This window comes from Otolemur garnettii, unplaced genomic scaffold (genome assembly GCF_000181295.1).
Source record: "Otolemur garnettii isolate 467f Iridium unplaced genomic scaffold, OtoGar3 scaffold00163, whole genome shotgun sequence".
NCBI classification, from domain to species: domain Eukaryota; kingdom Metazoa; phylum Chordata; class Mammalia; order Primates; family Galagidae; genus Otolemur; species Otolemur garnettii.
In genome coordinates this window covers 1,602,174-1,624,475 of record NW_003852558.1, presented here as the reverse complement: position 1 = coordinate 1,624,475, position 22,302 = coordinate 1,602,174, and the positions used below count along the sequence as shown (strand labels likewise).

At 35.7% G+C, this 22,302-nt stretch overlaps 1 protein-coding gene across 1 annotated transcript in view; it reads left to right on the top strand.

The window, feature by feature from the left end:
• Positions 1-22,302, top strand: part of STAU2 (staufen double-stranded RNA binding protein 2) — a 287,857-nt gene that overhangs the window by 122,414 nt on the left and 143,141 nt on the right. Inside the window, exons 7-9 of the mRNA XM_023519237.1 lie at positions 2,012-2,149; positions 8,316-8,447; positions 13,053-13,113. Of these exons, the coding sequence (XP_023375005.1) occupies positions 2,012-2,149; positions 8,316-8,447; positions 13,053-13,113 (331 nt within the window). The remainder of the gene's footprint in view (positions 1-2,011; positions 2,150-8,315; positions 8,448-13,052; positions 13,114-22,302) is intronic.

Sequence of the window (22,302 nt, the reverse complement as noted above, 5' to 3'; positions counted from 1 at the left end):
ACCTGTTAGTAGGCCGGGTACAGTGGCTCAACCTGTAGTTCTAGCACTCTGGGAGGCCAGGTGCTGATCATTTGAGGCCAGGGGTTTGAGACCATCCTGAGCAAGAGTGAGACATCATCTTTTCTAAAAGCAGAAAAAGTAGCTGGGAGTCGTGGCTTCTTTCATTTAGCATAATTATTCTGATATTCATTTATATTGTCTTATGTATAAATTGTTGGTTCTGTTTTATTGCTAAGTAGTATTTCGTTCTATCTATATATCATCACCAATTGTTTATCTTTTCACCTGTTGGTGCACATTTGGGATGTTTCTAATTTTTGGCTGTACACATGAAGCAGCTATGAACATTTGTGTGCTTAACTTTTTACAACCATTTGCTTCCATTTGTCTTGGTCATTTAGTAGAGGCATCTTCAACTTTCTGAGAAACTGACAATTGTTTTTCAAAGAGGTAGTAGCTGCAACATGTTACATTCTCATCAGCAATGTGTGAGAATTCCAGTGGCTCCACGTCCTTGCTAACACTTAGCGTGGTCTTTTAAATTTCAGATGTGCAAATATATGTATATTATTAGTATGTCATTGTGATTTTTAATTTACATTCCTTAATGGCTGGTGATATTGAGGATTTTTTATATGTTTAGTGGCACATGATTCTTGATGAAACGTCTTTTCAAATCTTTTGCCTGCTTAGTGGTTGCTTATTTAAAATAGTAATAAATTTATTACGGAATTTTTAGAGATTTTTATACATTCTGGATACAAGTTCTTTATCAGATATGTGGTTTGCAGATATTTTCTTTAAGCCTATGACTTGTCTTTTTCATATTTTCTTCAAGCCTATGACTTGTCTTTTTTCAAAAAAGCAGGAAATACTCAGACGTGGTGGCTCACACCTGTACTTCTAGCACTCTGGGAGGCTAAGTCTGGTGGATTGCCTGAGCTCACAAATTTGAGACCAGCCTGAGCCAGAGCAAGACCTCATCTTTAAAAATAGCCACAAATTGTGGTGGGCATCTGAAGTCCAGTTACTTAGGTGGCTGAGGCAAGAGAATCACTTGAGCCCAAGAGTTTGAGCTTGCCGTGAGCTGTGATCCTCTGGCACTCTACTAAGGGCAACAAAGTGAGACTCTGTCTCAAAAAATAAAGAAAAAAAAAGAGCAGGAAATAGTAATTTTTTTTTTTTTTTTTGACGGAGCCTCAAGCTATCCCCCTGGGTAGAGTGCTATGGCATCACAACTCACAGCAACCTCCAACTCCTGGGCTCAAGTGAGTCTCCTGCCTCAGCCTCCCAAGTAGCTGGGACTACAGGCGCCCGCCACAATGCCTGGCTATTTTTTTTTTTTTTTTTGGTTGCAGCCATCATTGTTGTTTGGCGTGCCTGGGCTGGGGATTCGAACCCGCCACCTTAGGTGTATGTGGCTGGCGCCTTAGCCGCTTGAGCTACAGGCGCCGAGCCAGCTCAATCTATATGTATTTTCAGCGTCCTAATGAGGTTGAGGATCATTTCCTGTTTCTTTCCTTCTGTGAAATATTTGTTCATCTCTTTTGTCCATTCTCCTTTCAGATTCTCTTTTCCTTAATACCTTTTAGGAATTTTAAAATACATTTTGAATATTAGATAACATGTTTTTTAAATTACATATGTAACAAATATTTCATCCTAGTTCATGACTTGTCTTTTCACATTCTTTTTTTGTGTTTTCTGATGAACAGAAGTTGTGAAGCAACTCTGCTATATCGAAGAGTTCACTCAATTTTGAAAGCGTATTTTTTGACTCAACTTGTCAGTAATGTCAATAATACCTCTGAGCCCCAAATCCCATGGAAGCGCTAGTGACAGACCCTTTTTATGATTTTCCTTATGAAATTCTCATAAATGACTCATATTTGTCTTCTCCTGTCATGGTTTTGGAGTGTAGGAGTGGAGGGAGAAAACCATTGCTTCTTTAAGGATCTAATAATAAAGTTTACAAGCATATTTTGACACATTTTCTTAAATTAATTTTCAGGCTGGTCCAGAATATGGTCAAGGAATGAACCCCATTAGCCGTCTGGCTCAAATTCAACAGGCCAAAAAGGAAAAAGAGCCAGATTATGTTTTGCTTTCAGAAAGAGGAATGCCTCGACGTCGAGAATTTGTGATGCAGGTATTTCTAACCTTTATATCAGATTTTTTTTTTAAACTATTGAGAAGTGTTAGGAAGGCAAACAGGAATTTAAAGCAGAAAGCGAAGCTGTGTTTATATTTAAAGCAGGCATCCCCTCCAGGCTCACCTACCAGCTTGGTGGAAACATCCAAGTGTCAAGGACGTGTTAGAATAGACAACGTGAGTTCTTGAAGGGACTGTGAGTTCACACAGGTTATTTACCACAGAATTTATCATTTAATGCTTATCTCATAGCTTTCTGTGTTACATTTTTCAGCCGGAGTTTATTAACTACTAGGAATTGGAGACAAATGGAATTAGAAACAAAATTTAGAAGGATGAATGTAGTATATGGAACAAGGCCAAGAGCATGAGCCTGTGGGCTGTCAGGAAAATTAGAAAAAGCGAGTGAGCTGGCTGGCTAACTGCGGTGGGGGCTGAGGGACTCAGTGCTGCTGAGGTCCGACTGCTACGCTGTGCAGCCAAGAAACTGAAGAGAATTGCCAGTGTGTTGGCAGCTGGGCGGCCCAGTGTTGAGACAGTATACCTAAAATGCCCTCCTTTTAAAATTCTGCCTATTCATCTTCATTTACCCCACTTATTAAAAAAAGATTTCAAGGATTATTTATTACAAAGATTTCAAACAGATCCTAAGGTGGGGAGAGAACAGTATAATGGATCCGTAATCTTCCTACACCCACACTTAACATTTTTTGCCACACTTGATTCAGCTATTAATGTTCCTTTGCTCCCTCCTTTTCTTCTTTTTTCCCTCCTTTCCTTCTTTCCCTGAAGTATTTCAAAGCTAACTTCTAACTGCATCCCATATCAGCCTTACGTTTTTCAGTATATGCCTCTAAAAGATATGGAAGGTTTTCTTATATTACACATTTTTTTTTTTTTTAAGAGACAGAGTCTCACATTGTCACCCTTGGTAGAGTGCCAGAGTGTCACAGCTAACAGCAACCTCCAGCTCTTGCCTCAGCCTCCTAAGTAGCTGGGACAATAGGTGCCTGCCACAATGCCCGGCTATTTTTTGTTGCAGTTTGGCTGGGACCAGATTTGAACCTGCCACCCTTGGTATATGGGGCTGGCGCCCCACTCCCTCAGCCACAGGCACTGCCCTATATTTAAATTCTTATTGTCCCTAACAATTGGTTTATCAAAAAAACTTTCATAGTCAAACCCACGGATCTGACCTTTCATGTAATCCAGATAAAATCAATAGATACCTACCAAGTAATGACTATATGGCAGACATTTTGGCACTGAGAAGTAATAGTATCTCATTTTAAGTTTTCACATATAGCTAAGTTTTGCTTTCCCTTCTATTTTATAATCTCCCAATTTCTTTATCTTATAGTAGCAGCATAGTGGTTTGTAAACAGTAGGAGCTTGTTAAGCATGGGGTAGACATTTGCTGCCTGCCTTGCCTGCCTGAGAGCCAGTATATTTGGCTTGTGTTGGGGATGTAAACTTATAATGCAGTAGTCATGGATAAACCAGTAGTGAGAACCCACATATTAAACAAGGAGAATGCTCTGTGGCTAGTAAACACATTATTGTCTAGATTTCATTAGGATCCAGAACAGTGTTGGTCTGGTACCTTCACTTGGTAAAATACATTCACAATTTTTTCTATTAAATTTATTAGCTTTGGAGATTTCTAAAATGTATTCTTTTAACTCCAGAGCTTAAATAAAAAAAAAATCACCTAAATTTTAGGCATGTATTGGGAATATAAACTAGCGTTAGCTTTATTAAATAATTCCTTTTCTGTGGAGTATATTGAGTACCCCTTTGAAAGAGGAATTTAGAGTATCTTAGGCCAGCTTTCGTTTTATGGGTATTCATAAACGTTCTAGTCAAACAGGGACATTTGGCTGTGCTTTTAAATGTTTTCACACTGAATTCATATTATTTTTTCCCTTCTGGAAGCCCCAGTGGATTCATTACAGTACTGCAGCAACTTTATCAAAGTAAAGGCTTTTATATAATTACTTAAGCAGTGTTATCATTTGTTATAATTGAATATGGAAGTAAAATATGTAGAGGTAATATGCTAAATTTTATCTATCACCAAAAAATAGTATGTTTATATGTTATAAAATGGATGTGGTTACTTGTGTTAATTACTAGATTAAAAAAAAAGAAAATTTCCGATAACATTATTTGGGTACTTAGTTCCAAAGCAGATTTCTTAAAGGTTTTTATTTTTTTAGTGAGAGATACTTTAATTTTTCAACAGAAAATAAGGATAACTAAATTGCATATCAGCACACTATATAACTGTATATCCTGTGATAACAGGTATTAACTTTTCTACCTGTGATTAAGATTTCAGGGTAGTTACATATATATAAATCAAATTTCATCAATTTTATTTGCTTTTCAATGAAAGATAATGGTTTACATTTTTGGTACATGCTATTTCAGAGCTTTTTTTGTTTCTTAGTTTTTTGAGGAATTGATTCTTCCTGTGACTGATTTGTTTAATTTAAAAACAAAAATCTGGCAGTCTTAAATTTATTGCATAGTAAAATAGTTGGGCTTCTTTGAAGATAGAAATTAACATTTTAAAATAGAGACCTTATTGAGAATAATTACACAATTTGTGAGAATTCAAGGAAGATGAAATTTCCTGTAATTTACTTTGTATACTTCCTTGACTTTTATAACAAAGCAGTGTTTTGAGGTATCATTGTGTTTATTAGAAGAGAATGAAAGTCCTTCAGCAATGTGATCTTTTTAATACTAACAAATTACTCTAAGATTAACAATTAACAAACTATTGAACCATGCAGTTATAAAAATTTGTGTAAGGTAAGGGATGAGTGAATGGGAAAATGCATCTAGGGAGCACCTGTTGTAGAAGTAAGTCTTGAAAGTATCAGAATAGGTCAGATGGAAATTAGAGAGAAACAGAGACAAGGTGAATGCAGAGATGGAAACAGCTGACAAGTCCAAGAGCAGACTCCTGGATGAGAGGGCATCAGGCTAGAGTAGATAAATGAGATTTATGGATGCAACAACAGAAAAATTTAAAGCAGAGTGAGCGAGGTATGTATAGCATGTAAAGACAGATGAAAAATGTTATGCAGTTATTTACTGCTCTGAGATATTTTCGTCCTGTTTACTTTGGCAAAGTCTTTTGACCCTCAGACCAGTAGAGGAAGCTTCTGATGTAACTAACCCGATCTTTTCACTGATGAGCATTCCAGCAATAACATAGAGGCTGGTGAAGCTGGGGAACAAACCAAGCACTGGAAAAAACAGGTAGCAGCGGCCACTCCAGCCAGCGATTTGAGCATCTTATCCATAGTGCCTGTCCTGTTGAGGTCAGGTGTAGGCAGACACTGACGTGGTAGGTGGGGTGGGTTCATCCTGCTCCAGAGATCTGCCTTGACTGTACTAGATCAGTGCTTCTCAGAGACAGGTCCACAGACTACTTCTTCTGATTTGTTAAAATATGGCGGGTTCTGGTTTCAGAAATAGCAGTAAAATGTTTCAAAAACGTTTTACAGAAGTGAACTACACAGTTTGTGATAGTTGTTACAGTAATTTGATAATTTTTAGTGTTTCATATGTTACAGTAATTATGTCATTTAGTTTGTCTTGACTAAAATTATTGGGAAAGTACGATTTCTTTTTCATATCATTTGCTATTGTTAATATTTGTTAAGTTTGTGTTTTGTTACCATTGGACTGTATTTCCCCAATCCTTAAAAGTGGTTTATTCATTAAAGTGGCGATGGAAATAGTAATAAAACTTAAGCTCATCGTAATTAATTGTATAAGAGTAAATGTTGAACAGTATTCAAGCGTGGATACCAAATGGGGATCTGTATTTTGTGGGACAGATGAAACAGCCAATATTATGATTTCACACAAGGGCCAGAAATGAAAATGTGGATAGAAGTATCATACTGTTATTTCTGAAAACTGAATTTTGTTGTATGTTGTATTGATTGATCATTAGTACCCAGTGTATTGTCATTGTGAAATTTTATTAAAGTGGCAGGAAGTTCTTGCAGCTTTCTAATTTTGTTTTTTAAACAAAAACAGTGACATCTGGTAAAACAATCAGACTTTAGATATGGATTGCTAGGTCAGCTGTCCTGCTAATTTTTCTATTGCCTTTTTTAAAAATGCATTTACAGGAATCTACTATATATTCTGGATGGGAGCCCAGTTATATGGCATTTCAAATATCTTCTCTTGTGTTGATTTTCCTTTCTTCCTTTTTTTAGTAGTGCTTTTTGAAGAATAGGCATAATTAATTTTAATGCAGTCAGATTTATTTGTCTTTTCCTTTATTGTTAACTTTTAAGTCTAGAAATCAAGTAAATGCCCCCACCTTGTACTTCCTCAAAAGGATCTTGACTGTTCTTTGCATTTCTATGTAGTGTTGTATGTAAATTTTGGAATCCCTTTGTCAAGTAATGTAGAAATATATATGGGATTTTGATTGCAGTTCATTGAGTTTGTAGGTCAGTTTGAAGAGGACTGACTGATCATACTACTGTTGTTTTCGATTCATGTACATTGCAAGTTGCTCCATTTGTCAGGTTTTCTTAACGTTTTTCAATAATGTTTTTGTTTTCTGTGTGGAGGCCTTGCACATTTTTGTTTAATGTAAATGGTATCTTCTAATAGTTTTCATTTCCTACTTGAATGTTAATGGAATGTAGAAATGCAGTTGTCTTTTGTATGCTGACCTTTTTATGCAGAGAGCTAGTTATATTCTTATCAATTCTTAATAATTCTTCTGTAGTTATTTTGGATTTTCTATATATTAATATATCTGTAAATAATGAGGGCTTTTTTCCTCTCTTCTGACTCATCTTTTTCTTTTTTCCTTATTTTTCTGTCCAGGGTTTGTAGTAAAATGTTAAATACTACTAATAATAGAGCATATCCTTGCCTTGTTTCTAATCTCTTTTGTTCAACATTTAGTACGATGGTTGCTGAGGTTTGCTGTAAGTTTTTGTAAAATGTCCATTTTTATATTAAGGAAGCTCCCTTCTTTCCCTGGTTTACTAATTGTTTTTATTATGGATGAATGTAGAATTTTCTCAGATGCTTTTGCTCTGTTAGGATAAACATATGGTTTGTCTCCTTAAATTAGTATAGCAGATTCCATAGATTGCTTTTTGTCTGAGTTCCAGATGATAAACCAACCTTGCATTTCTGGAATAAGCCCAACTTTATCATGATTCTTCTTCTATTTATATATTGCTTTATTCATTATACTGTTTAGAACTTCGGGATCTATGTTCATGAAATCTCACAAATTTTGTAATTATTCTCAATAATGTCTCTATTTTAAAATGTTAATTTCTATCTTCAAAGAAGCCCAACTATTTTACTATGCAATAAATTTAAGACTGCCAGATTTTTGTTTTTAAATTAAACAAATCAGTCACAGGAAGAATCAATTCCTCAAAAAACTAAGAAACAAAAAAGCTCTGAATAGCATGTACCAAAAATGTAAACCATTATCTTTCATTGAAAAGCAAATAAAATTGATGAAATTTGATTTATATATATGTAACTACCCTGAAATCTTAATCACAGGTAGAAAAGTTAATATGTGTTATCACGGGATATATAGTTATATAGTGTGCTGATATGCAATTTAGTTATCATTATTTTCCGTTGAAAAATTAAAATATCTCTCACTAAAAAAATAAAAACCTTTAAGAAATCTGCTTTGGAACTAAGTACCCAAATAATGTTATCAGAAATTTTCTTTTTTTTTTAATCTAGTTATCAACACAAGTAACCACATCCATTTTATAACAGATAGTAGACCCAGCTACTTGGGAGGCTGAGACAAGAGAATCCCTTAAGCCCAAGAGTTTGAGGTTGTTGTGAGTTGTGATGCCATGGCATTCTACTGAGGGTGACATAATGAGACCCTGTCTCAAAAATAAATAAATAAATAAATAGAATTTACCATCCAGAGATAACCCCCACTGATATTTTGAGGAACATTTTCCCATATTTTTCATACATATACAATATTACATAAATGTTATATTACTTAGGACTGACCTTTATATTTTTTAGTGCTAGAGAGTATAAGAAATACATTGCTTTGTGAGGTAATGATTTCCTGTTTACCCAAATAGCTATCATTGATTTCTTTCTTTAATTTTACCAGGTCAAGGTAGGCAATGAAGTTGCTACAGGAACAGGACCTAATAAAAAGATAGCCAAAAAAAATGCTGCAGAAGCAATGCTATTACAACTGGGTTATAAAGCATCTACTAGTCTTCAGGATCAGCTTGAGAAGGTGAGAGTTAAGTTTACATGTGTCTCCTTTTTGTCAGAGTACCAAAGGGATTAATAAATTCTGATCATAGATGTCAATTTTAACTTTTCTGTGATCTTATATGTCAATTTTAACTTTTCTGAGGCATTGTTCTTTATCTTTGAATGTAGCTGATCCAAGTACAACATACACTTCAGATGAGATATTAATGAATGATTTTATGATTAGCAAATACAAAAGATTTATCATATGGTTATACATATTTTATATAATACCAACTTAATATTTTTAACTTATTGACTGTTGTGAATGTTCTGTGTTTTTTTTTTTTTTTTTTTTGCCATATACACAAAGTCTTAATTTATACCTTTTAAGAGCAGAAGTTGTTGGCCTATTTTTGAAATATAGCTGAAAACACTGGAAATAAAAATTATGACTTATCCCTTTAGGGCAGGAACTGTGTTGGACAGACACTCTATAAACTAATTTTTCTATTTACTTTAAATCTAAAGGTAAATTCTGAGGGTGTTTATTTCTGCCAAGACCTGTGTTCATGGTCCCCTACTTCTTTTGCAGCAGTTAACGACATCATTAACACCTATGTCTGTGGTAAGAGAAGCAGAGAACCCCGAATTCAGGACATGGCAGATAATTTGGCAGATACTGGCTTACTTTCATTTTGTATTAAATGATCATTTTGTTATGTGTGCATGTGTAGAACTATTATACATTTTATTTATATGAACATTTATGAAGTAGGCTTAATAATTATGTCAAAAGCACTATGCTTTTGAGAAGGTCCTTTTCTCACATAGGGATTCTGTTTCAGAGGTACTTTTAGTTTCTACAGGAACACATTTCTGAAGTTTAGAGTAAAAAAAATTATCTTTTAAAAATACTTATATATACTTTTCTTTTTAAGGTGGTCATTATAATCTAGGCAATTATTTAGAATGATTAAAAAATCATTGGCATGGTATTGCTAGAGATTTTGATTCTGTTTTTATAAACTGGCTAGTTAGTGCTTTTTCTTCTTTTAAAAGTATTTGTAACATGAAACCTAACATGTGTTCTAGTTTCTAGATCTAGTTCTAGATCTAGTCTGTAGATCTTATGTTGTATATATGTTGTTTTAACTTAACACATTTATTTTGACTTAAAACTGGTGAGTGATCTATAAAAATATGTCAAAATAAATCTCCTCATAGACATTTGTCAGTTAATTGAAAGCAAGCAGAACAAAACACAGCATTAATTTAATTAATCAGTTAATTTCATTGATTTTTTTTTAAAAATACTTTTTGCATACTTACTGTGTTATGGTTCTCTAAAAAAGCAGAACTATCAGGTTATGTGTCTGTCTGTGTGTGTGTGTGTGTCTGGTCTGTGTGTTTATGGATTTTAGAAATATTTTGGGATACAGAAGAAAGTATACTTACTGTGTTATGGTTCTCTAAAAAAGCAGAACTATCAGGTTATGTGTCTGTGTGTGTGTGTGTGTGTGTGTGTGTCTGGTCTGTGTGTTTATGGATTTTAGAAATATTTTGGGATACAGAAGAAAGTACTCCTTCTGGTATGTTTAAATAGAAACCTTATACAAGCCTTGGGTTAGAAATCAGAGAGCAGTAGGCTTAGTATTTGGTTGAAGAAGAGAAATTACACATAAAGAATATAATTTAATATTTAAATAACCTTAATCATTGTTAGAAGTAGAAGAGTTAAGAAAGGAGGAACACAGTGGTGTGTATATTATTATCAACTTCAGCTGAACTGAAAAGCCTGGGAATGTGCATTTTCCTAATCAGCCAGCTCTTCTCCACCCTAAAGTGACTTGTTCCTTAGTCTCCACACCTTCCTCAAACTCATAGCCTCCCTCAATCAACGTTCCTCTCATTCTTTGATTTAATTTTGTATTTCACAGAGAACATAGAAATTGGAGGCCCCACAGCTTTCCTACCAACATACACCTGGATTTATAAACATTTGCTCATCCTACATCCTCTTACAACAGGGGAAATATCCTCATTGGATTAAAAGCCAGTCTATCTGTTTGTATCAGGAATGGCCAGTCACTGTGAAGAGTGCATTATAGAGATTACTGATTATCAAAATGGGGTTAGAATCTACAGATTTTAAGTGATGTCATTTTATAAAGTTCTGCAGACCATGAAATCTTGGATGTGAAAGAAAACAGGTCATACTGGTTGGTCTGTGATTAGGGATTTGCAAAGTCTACAGAAGGACTGAGGGCTCATAGTTGATAGCCCCAGGAAAAATGCTCCAGGGTCCCACCCAGTGAGGCAGATAGGAAAGTAAGCTGCAAGTAGTACCATAGATAGGGGAAAAATCAAAGGCTGGAAGGACTGCAATTCAGTTGAGAAAAAGCATGTTTACAGATGTAAAGGAAGTGATAGAAGTGTAAAATACGAAAATAGAATACAGAAGAAAGATCTAGAGGATGAGCTGTACTTTGTGCCTGCTGCATTCCCCTTTCCAGGAGACAGTTCTCATTGATAACTTCCTTGGCCTTGTCCCCGCTGACCCTTTACCCCTACTCTCCAAACAGTGATCTCTAAAAGAGTGAGAAATCTAGGCACTAGCTGTAGCTTTCAGGTGAAAAATCAAATGTCACCTGCTGATTAAAATTCAGTTATTAAGGTAACAAAAGCAAGGTAAGGGAAAGAAGAAATTAGTACAGTTGAATGGACCAGATTTTACTTAATTCCACTCGTTAAAATTGAAAATCTACTTATTTGGAAAGTGCCTAGAATTGTGCATCTAATCGTGAAACTGCTCCACGTTTCCTGGAACATCAGTACTTCTCTAAGAACCCAAACAGTTGACACCAGTTTGATAAGTACACACTACATTTTGGAGGTATGAATACAATTAAAAGTAAGGAAAGAATTAAAAATCGAATATATTTTGCTTCTGTCCACCAGGTTTTCACACTAATAACAGTTCAGCTTTTCAAAATCTTTTAACTTCCTCTCATCCCTCATACGCGGCTGCGTCTGGTCCTCCTTTCTTCTTGCGGTAGTATTTACATCCCAGCCGTGCCTCCAGCACATTGGTCTTACTGGTTCCAAACTCTGTTCGTCCCTGTGTAGCTCTTTCGTTCTTAGATGTAAATGGTAAATGCCCAGTGTACACCTCATCCATAACCATAACTTTCGTTTTTATTCTTTTATCCACCTGCTTCTTTCTTTCCTAATAATGATAGTACGAATGTAGCATGGTCACTGTCTCTTCAGATGGAGAACCTAGGTTGATGTCCTGGCACCTCCATATACTGTCCATGTGACCCGAGGCCAATTATTAAACCTCTTTCTCCCTAATTTGTTTCTTTGTAAAATTGAGTATTTATATCACTTATCTTACAAAATTTTTGTGAGGATGAAAATGAGACAATCCATATTCATGCAAAACACTTAGTACATTAGCAACCACACTTTAATTGTTACCTGTCAGCTGTTACTACTATCAGTCCATTTTATTACCCGGTAATTTCTGTTCTGTGAGGAATGCCTGGGTTAGCATTTTGCAGTCAAAGGTTATAGCAGCCATCTCTCAGAATGTCAAACATGGAGTAAGAGAGGAATTTGTGTCTTAAAGAGGTAAAAGAAATAAGTAAAGGGAGAAAGGGTTGTCTTTTCTTTCGTATGATGTTGTGGGCTCTTTCTGATGTGCTGTGAACTTATTTTTCAGGATTCTTTATTTTCATTTTTGCTTCTGTTGTCTACCACTGTATCTTTCTTTGTTGCCTAAGATGTATAATAAATCAAAATGAAAGAGACAAAATTCAATAATAATTTTTTTAACAAATGAATATTGACAAACTGCTAAATTGTATTTTATGTTTATATCTGAATTTGATTTAATCCATTTGGCCTTAGACATCTGATAACATAAAAATATAAAATGCTGATCACAATAAGAAATAACCCCCTGAATATTTCATATCAATAATACCAGTTCCTCAAAAAGAAAACATAACCAGCCAAAGTCACTTACTAATTTGATTATAATACCTACTAAAAATATCTGTGTTTTGAATTGTATTTTATACCAAACAGATCTTCTGGCAAAAGTCCAGATAGTACATGTTTTGCTTAAAGTTAGGACTTAGCTTTCAAAGTTTTGTATATGTCATTAGCAGTATTTAGTGATGCTTATTGTCGGACTTCTCCAGAATGAACATTGTAACATTTCTATTATTAATCTGACCTCAGAAGTGATAAAGAATATTTTAGTTACTTTAGTATTTATGATGATTACTGCTTGCTGTTTGAATAAGAATTACTTATTTATGATCAAGCTAAAGGTTATGTTCACTATAATACATACACTGATTATTGGGCTTTCTTGACACCTTAAATTATAGCTTTGAATGAGCAGATAAAAAAAGGAGGCATAAGAAATAATTCAGACCAGAAAAGGAATATAGATGATACTATTCATGTTAGTTATGCTTATAGCCATTGTCCTGAGATCAGAGATGGAGAGAATACACAGAAAACTATGTGAGAGACATGTGTCTTTGCTTAATTGATTAGTCAACATATTTTTCTTTTTGAATAAGCCTATTTTTCTGTATTTAAACAATTTATTTATTTAATCTTTCAGACAGGGGAAAACAAAGGCTGGAGTGGTCCAAAGGCTGGGTTTCCTGAACCACCAAATAATAGTAAGTTCTCATTTTTATGTCATCTGCTGTTGGTATTCATCAGTGGTTCCATAACTAGCCATCCCTGTGTATTCATTAGGTCTGTCTGGGTTCAGTGTACCCAGTATTATGGAGGGTACAATGGAGTTATGGTGTTTGCTCTCCCATAACTAATAGAATAACTGCAAAACTAAGACACAGACACTCATATCCTTCATTATGGTTAGACCATTACAGATGGAGGACCATTTAATCCACATAGTAATGGCATTTTCTTTTTAAGTAGTCATTTTTATTGAAACAACATTATCATAATATAAAAAAATCAAAAAAGAAGCATTATTGCATATCTACAAGCCGGTTGTGCTACCAAATCAACTTTTACTGTTCCAGTTGTTTTAGTGTATACAAATTTTTGTATTATAACGTGGATACAAGTTTTATTCTGTTTTCACTTTATGTTGCCCTCTGCATTTCTCACATTTTGCTGAGTCATTAGAATTTTTAATGTTTTCTTAAAGTCACCAAATGTGAGGAAAAAATTGCTCCCAGTTTTATCCTGCCTAGAGTATTGTCAGACATTTAACAATCAGCTTCAGTTTATTTCTTTTTTCAGATGTATATCATCAGGTTTTTTTTTTTTTTTTTGAGGTTGAATCTCTCACTCTGTTGTCCTGGGTCAGGTAACCTGGTGTCAGAGCTCACAGCAAACTCAGACTCTTGGACTCAAGCAATCTTCTTATCTCAGCCTCTGAAGTAGCTGGGACTACATGTGTCCATCACAGCGCCTAGCTAATTTTTCTATTTTTAGTAGAGATGAGGTCTTGCTCTTGAACTCCTGAGCTCAAGCAGTCCACCCATCTCAGCCTCCCAAAGTGCAAGGACTACAGAAGTGAGCCACCATGCTGGGCTGATCAAGATATTTTGTATTGGACATACAGAGATTTTTTTCCTTCTACCTTGCTTACTGCAGTGACCATTTTACTAAAATTAGTGAATTAAACAATTGATCAGTGAAAACACCCAATTGACCTCATTTCTGACCCTATGTTATCTCTTCATTGCAACCTCTGGACAGCGAAAAAACTTAAATCTGTGAGTTGTCATAAAGAAAGATCTTTAATCTTAGATGTTAGCAGCTTCATTTCTTGAAGCATAATGAAATTTGTGACAAATTTTTTACCAAAGCATGCTTATCAGAATGGAATTCTTGGTTCATCAAAATTGTTCTCTTGAAAATTTCAGTGAGGTAATGGTATTTTGGGATTACTTTCTGGGAATAATCTAAGTTAATGTGCTTCTGGGCCTTTGGACTATGTATATAGGATGATGAATGTGATGGTTTTAGCACGTAGCCCAGGGAAAAAATGAAACCAGTGGAGGATTCCTAGAGTTTGTGTGGAATTTCTTTGATGTTTGAATATATTGGTGAGAAGGGAATGTAAGAAACATTAAATTGATTACAGTTTTATGTAAAATACTTAGCATAGTACCTGTTTCCTAATTAGCACATAATCAGTGTTGATTTTTTTCATACTTCCTCCCTTCTTTCTTTTGTAAAAATGATACGACTTGCCAGAAGTTCCTTTCTTATACTGTTTGTCTCAGATGTTTTCTGCATACACATGGTAAACTAAGAATATGTAGTTTATTCTTGATAGTTACATTTTGACACTAGATTTTTTTCCAAGGGATATAAATGTTATATATTTGAATATAGATGTCAAATAGTTATTAACTTGACAGTTTTTTAACATGAGATTATACTACAGATAACTGCAAGCTCTATCATTGTAAACAGTGATACTTTATCCCCTAGCTTTATGTGCTTGTTTATTTATTTATTTTTTTGAGACAGCGCCTCAAGCTATTCCCCTGGGTAGAGTGCTGTGGCATCACAGCTCACAGCAACCTCAATTCCTGGGCTCAAGCGAGTCTCCTGCCTCTACCTCCCAAGTAGCTGGGACCACAGGTGCCTGCCACAGCGCCTGGCTATTTTTTGGTTGCAGCCATCATTGTTTGGTGGGCCCGGGCTGGATTTGAACCCACTACCCTAGGCGTATGTGGCTGGCGCCTTAGCCACTTGAGCCACAGGTGCCGAGCCTATTTTTTTTTTAACTTGCTAAAGAATTCTAGAAGTTCTCTGCAAGTATGGGAAGGGACATAACAGAGAGGTCAGTGAGTTTAAGTGATCAGAAATGTGTATAAATGCATAAAAGGGTTGCTTTAGATAGACGGTTAGAAGTGATAGAGTTATCTGAAGTCATTTTAAAACTTAATGAAACTCCCCTTTAGGAATTACTCTCCCTAGGATGGTTCAGTTTGAACATTTGGAGAAAGAATGTTCCCTCCCTCCTTTTTCCTCCACTACAGCTGTGAGGGGTGAGGAGGCTGATAGAGGACTCTTCTGAGTGAGCCCTGAATGGCTCATTCCCTGGGTTGCCATAGAGGATGAAGGCTGTTGAGCTCCCAAGAGCATCTCTTTCACTCCCCAAGGGCTGGTTCTCACTAGTGATGCTCCAGAGTCCCCCTGCAGCTAGCTCAAAACTACGTATGTATAACATTAGGAAATAGTTGGTTTCTGCTTAGGAATTGATCACTCAGGTGACAAATCCAATAGTTAAAAATTAATTTAGATTCATAGATTTCAGTTAACTTCCCCTCTACTTAATCAGTTCCTTAAGTTTGAAATTCTGCTCTGAATTATTTATGTCCTGGGAAGAATACCTGAGTTGGCATTTTGCAGGCAAAGGTTAGAGCAGGGATCTCTCAGGGTGGTACATGTGGGGGTAGATAGGAATTTGAGATCACCAATACTGATAACACTGTCTGACCTTGAACAGGCATTTTACATCTTATTCATTGTGCTAAGAGTTATGTATGCTAATTTATAATGTTGAGAATTTTTAATTATGGTAACATTTTTAAAATGACTACATCCTTGAAACACACCGTTGTCATTATGAAATGGCTTTCTCTGTTATGTCGTCTTTGTTAAATTCTATATTACTTCAAAATTGTGGTTTTAAAGATCAAATTTTTGAACCAGACATGGTAGTATCTGTAGTTCCAGCTACTGGGGAGGCTGAGGTGGGAGAATCACTTGAGCCCAGGAGTTTGAGTCTAGCCTGGGCAATATAGCAAGACCCTGGCTCTTTAAAAAAAAAAAGCAAAATTTTAGTCACTCATTATTTGGGTAAATAATATGAAATTAACTTGTAAGGGGGTAATGTACAAAAATTAAAAGAAGGGATGCAGAATTGGAAAGGAGAAAAGAGGGAATTTTAATCTGGCATAGATAGCACCTAACTATAAGTAGACAGAAATGTTAATGTACATGTGCCTTTAATTTTTGAAGTGGAAGATGTTTTTTTAAAGATTACAGTCACAAGAAACTGCTAACAATTACAACTAAAAAATAGTTTAAATGGTTTTGCAAGTGATTGTGATTACATAGCCTGGTTCCTCAATTTATTTTCCTGGCTTGATTGCCTGCAGATTTAAAATATGGACCTAATTTTTGCATGCTGCTCAGGCTTTCTTCATTGTACGGAAATGCAGCAGAAGGTAGACTGTCTAAGTGTGTTTTTACCCTTTGAATCACTGTCACAGTTTCATTGAAGTACAAGAAAACAGAACTCTGTAATGTGAGGTTTATGTTAAATTTAGCATAGGGCAATTTTGTGCTTGGCATATACATAAAAAGCTAGATTCTCACAGATGAATGACTAACAGGTTTTTTGAAAAAGATCATGCATTTTAAAAATCTACTGACAGCTCATGGAAAACTTTGTAAAATATTTAGATACAGTTCAGTTGATAATATCTCTTTTTTATATTCACATTCCATGTTATTAATACAGAGTTTTACTTAAAAACAGGTTCATTGTTTCTTAAAGGTGAACTCTAGCTTAATTCGGAATTGGACTAAGCTCAAAGGTATTCACTGGTATGTGCCGAATCCACCCACAAAAAGATTATTTGGAGGCACTTTTCACATAAATAGTTTTCCGTTAACCTTTAAAAAAAATTTATTTAGCCCCTGCGAAATATGCTGGCTCTTTTGGGTTCATTAGAGATGACCTAAGATAAATACTTTTGGGATGTGATAGAGTTCTTATTGACCTTTTCAGGATCTTAGTTGACTTAACAATATTCTTGTCACTTTTGTCTCACGTGCATGTTCTGTGAAACTCTGTCCATCCTGAAACCAGGAGGCTGTACCACCACAGTGACATGATGTTGGAGAGATTGCCAGCTGGTTTCCCTTCTGTTGTATACCATAGTAGAACTTCTTCTACTCTTCTTTCTTTTGGGGGCGGGGGGAGGTAGAGTAAGGTGTAAGGATTGTACTTTTAAGATAATATATTAATGTATACCTTTCTTTAATATCATTGTGGTAGAGTTTCCTGAACAAATTCTTTTTGGCCCTCCCATAACAGAAACCACTTTGTAATGAGATGGTTAAAATAGTTGGAGCCAACTAGCTTTATTTAAATATAAAGCTAAGTGATCTAATTTAATTATTTCAGGCATCCTCAAACTACGGCCCATGGGTGACATGCAGCCCGCCTAGGACATTTATCCGACCTGCTGGATATTTTTGCCACCACTGCCTGTCCTGCTTAGCAGCCGACTTGTTGCAGGGCCCACAATCTGGCCCTCCAACAGTCTGAGGGACAGTGAACTGGCCCCCTGTTTAAAAAGTTTGAGGACCCCTGATTTAGAAATAAATACTATATTAGAAATGTAAGAGTATAAGTGGATTACAGGGATATTATTTAAAAGGATTGGTGGGTTACTTGTGCTGAGCAGCCCAGTCCCTGAATACCTGGTTGTTTTCTAAAAAAGTCAGGTCCCATAAAGAAAAGACTGTTTATCTGGAGCAGTCAGAAGCAGCAGGAACGTACACTTCCTGTCCATCTGAGACTGCAGATGGAAATGTCTCCCCTTACTCCCCTGAGCAAAGAAGGAAAGATCCAAATATTCTAGAATGATACTGTCCTTCTTGTACATTGGTGGCTATGTTGGACCTACCTGAGTAGTGAGAATTGATAGGCTTTTTGAAAAATCACTTTGTCAACTATTCTCTTTTCTTTCTTACTTTCCTTCCTTCCTTCCTTCCTTCCTTCCTTCCCTTCCTCACTCACTCCCTCCCTCCCTTCCTCCCTCCCTTCCTCACTCACTCCCTCCCTCCCTTCCTCCCTCCCTCCCACCATCCCTTCTTTTCTTTCTCCTTTTCTCCCTCCTTTCCTTTGCTTTTTCCTTCAACACAGATGCATAATCTGACTGAATTGAAATACAAATAGTATATACAGAGGGTGCCAAAAATATATATACACATTTTAAGAAAGGTAGAAAACTGTATTAAAATTGTAATACTCAGCTTGATGCTCGTAGCACAGGGGTTACAGACCAGCCACATACATTGAGGCTGGCGGGTTCGAATCTAGGCCGGGCTAGCTAAACACCAGTGACAACTGCAACAACCTCAGAATAGCCGGACGTGTGGCGGGTGTCTGTAGTCCCAGCTACATGGGAGGCTGAGGTAAGAGAATCACTTAAGCCCAGGAGTTTGAGGTTGTTGTGAGCTTTGATACCCCAGCACTCTACCCAGGGCAACAATTTGAGACTCTATCTCAAAAAAAAAAATTTTGTAATACTCAATATATACCGATAACAAAAGACAAATCACGTCGAGCACCTCTTGTAATTGCAGAAGCTAAATGGGACTTGCATATTACAAATTTAATACAGGTTTTTGTCCTTTCTTAAAATGTATATACATTTTTTTGAAGCCGGGTTATCTGCATACTGATGTCTACTTGGAGTAACTTTTCTGACTTTTTTTTAAACAAGAAGAGTAAATGTGTAGTTTCTAACCCTAAATGAAATTTCAATTTCTGAAATTGTAGAATATGTATTCTTTATTCTAAGAGGTCCATGGGGGTAGAAAGTTGTTTAAAATTAGGATTTTCAAAACTAGAAACAGACCATCGTAATGACAGATAAATGTCTTCCAGAAATTTAAAGTTGAAGTATTAAGAACTTCGTAATTTATATTCTCTGTTAACAAAGAAACTGTGTAATAAGCATAAGGAGAAAATAAGGATCATGCTCATAATTATTTATTTTTGTCTAGAAAGATGGGAGTTTTAAAAAATCTTTAAGTGTATTTGCCAGGAAACATTAAAGTTCTGTGTTATGTTTAAATAAAAAAGCAATACTGAGCATAATGTATTTAACACTGAGATAAATTATAAAACCTGCTAATAAAATAAACATCCGTGAGCCCACCACCCAGTTTAAGAACTTGACATTACCAATCTGTTTACCTTCACCTGTCTCCTCCTCTTTCATATCACACTGCCTACCATGCCTTCCCTACCACTTAGCACTCTCTCTGGACTTTTTAGTGGGGGAGTGATAGGACCTCTCTCTGTTACCCAGGCTGGGATCCAGTAGTTCAGTCATAGCTTCTGCTGCCTCTAACTCCTAGGCTCAAGCATTCCTCCCAAGTAGCTATAAGACTATGACATGCACCACCACGCCCGGCTAATTTTTCATGTTTTTGTAGAGTCAGGGTTTCACTACATTGCCCAGGCTGTTCTCAAACTCCTGGGCTTAAGAGATCCTCCTTCCTTGGCCTCCCAAATTGCTGAGATTATAGAAATGAGCTAATGCATCCACCCTTATCTTTGGATTTTATATGTAGTTGCCCCACCCGTTATTCCTTTTATCAAATAAATGAGTGCTTAACAATATTTGTTTAATTTTGCTTTTTTTAAAACTTTAAAATGGTGTATGTTGTCTTTGGGAACTTATCTCCTTCACGCCCGCTTCCCCCCTCCCCCGCATTGTAGGCTAAGATTATCTTATTTTGTTACATACAGTATTTCATCTACTATGTGAATAATTCCATGATGATTTATCTATTCTATTACTGGTCCACATTTGGGAATTTGGCTATTATAAACAATATTACTATGAACATTTTGAACTTATTTACTGGTGCACATGTATAAGAGTTTCTGGGAACCCATGTAGGAATGGGATAGGTACATGTAAGTGCAAATTTATAAAACATATTCGTTGTTTCATGGTGAGAGAACTGATCAAAGTATCTAGTCCTCTGTACTGCCAGAAATAGAAATCTTTTACAAGTTTTTTACCTTTGCTTTCATTCTTAATAATTAATTTAGTTGCAGTTCAAATTCCACTATTTTCCAAATATTTACTTTTTTCCATTTTTATTTAGTTTTTTGAATGGGGAAAAATAAAATAGCAAAAAAGTAAAAAAAACTCTTCATATTTGTGTCCCTCTTAGCAAAATTTCTACGCTGACCTAATTTATGGTAATTATGGTTGGCTACTTGCGTGTGTATTGTTTTAGGATCTTTTATACAGATGTAGGCACATTCAAATATATTTTACTTAATTCCTAAGCATTTCAGATTAGCCATTGTATACTTTTTAGTTAACAATGTGTTCTGTTCATATATATGTGTACACGCACGTGTGTGTTTACATATATATAATATACACATATATATACACACATCTATACATACACACACATAGGGCTTTATTATTTTTTAAGCAGTCTCTGATAGACACTTATATTGTTCACAGTATTTTTCTATTATAAGTAATCCTACTGTGTAGAATCCTCATACGTAAGTCATTTTAAATGTGTACTTGTATATTTGTTGGATAAATTTCTACAAGTGGAATAAAGTGTATGTACTTTAAATTTTGATAGATGGTGCCAGATTACTCTCAATAGACACTTACCAGTTTTCATTCCTACCAGCAATATTTGAGACTTCCTATTTCTCTACAGCCTCAATAACACAGTGTGCTATCAAGCTTCTGGATCTTTGCCCAACCAAGAGTTGAAATATGGTGTTCAGTACAGTTTTATTTGTATTTCTCCTATTACGAATGAGACTGAGCATGTTTGGGGTACATTTTGAGCCATTTATATACTTCTGTCTATTGCCCACTTTAAAATTAGATTGTTGGTCTTTTTATGTGGTAGGATTGTGTCTTTGTGTATATGTGCTTGCGCCTTTATGACATGACTTGCAAGTATTTTTCTGATTTTCCTTATGATGGAATTTTCTTTTAAAGTTTAGTTTTATTTTTAATATATTTGAATGACCTTTTTAATAGTCTTTTATGGTATTTGTAAACTTGGCATAATTAATAATACCTTTCCCACTCTGAGCTTTTAAAAAATGCTTTTAAGTTACCTTCTAGAACTTTTATAGTTTTGTTTTTTTAATCTTGAAATCTTTGATCCATCTGGGATTAATACGGAAAGTATGGATCCAGCTTTCTTCTCCACTGCATTGAGACTTCATTGTTATCATATACTAAGATTCTGTATGAATTTTGTTTTATTTTGGACTTTTTTTTTTGTTGTTGTTGTTGAGACGGAGCCTCATGCTATCCCCCTGGGTAGAGTGCCATGGCATCACGCTCACAGCAACCTCCAACTCCTGGGCTCAAGCAAGTCTCCTGCCTCAGCCTCCCAAGTAGCTGGGACTACAGGTGCCCACCACAACGCCTGGCCATTTTTTGGTTGCAGCCATCATTGTTGTTTGGCGGGCCCGGGCTGGGGATTCGAACCCGCCACCTTAGGTATATGTTGCTGACGCCTTAGCCGCTTGAGCCACAGGCGCCGAGCCTGGACTTTTTGTTCTCTTCATCTGACTGTTTATGTGTCAGTTTAATTGTTGAGTCTTCATTGTGTTTTAAGATGAGTCAATTTAAAGACCTATGTGTTTAAAAAATGTGAATGACGATATGATTGGCCCGTGACCTTCCTGTGCATACTGCATGGGAGTACAAGTAATTGAAAAAATAAAAATCTCCTGACACCAGAAATAGGAGGTGTGAGAATAGTCAGAGCATCAATTATAAAGCACTAAATGGAGCAACAGGAAACTAACTGTATGGTTGAAAGATGTTGAAGTTCAGGCAGGCAATGGAGACAGTTTTCCCTAAAATGTCTGTATATATTGGGAATATATCATGAAATCTTTATTCAGAAAGAATTTATTGGCTGCACTGTACAGTTTTTGCATAACGTTGATAATGTCAGTAGTTTTTCAAGTTGAAATTCTTAAAAAACTAGTCAAGTATATAAGATAAACATGAGTAACCACCATCATTCCTTTCCCCCCCTCCCAAATAAGAATAGGA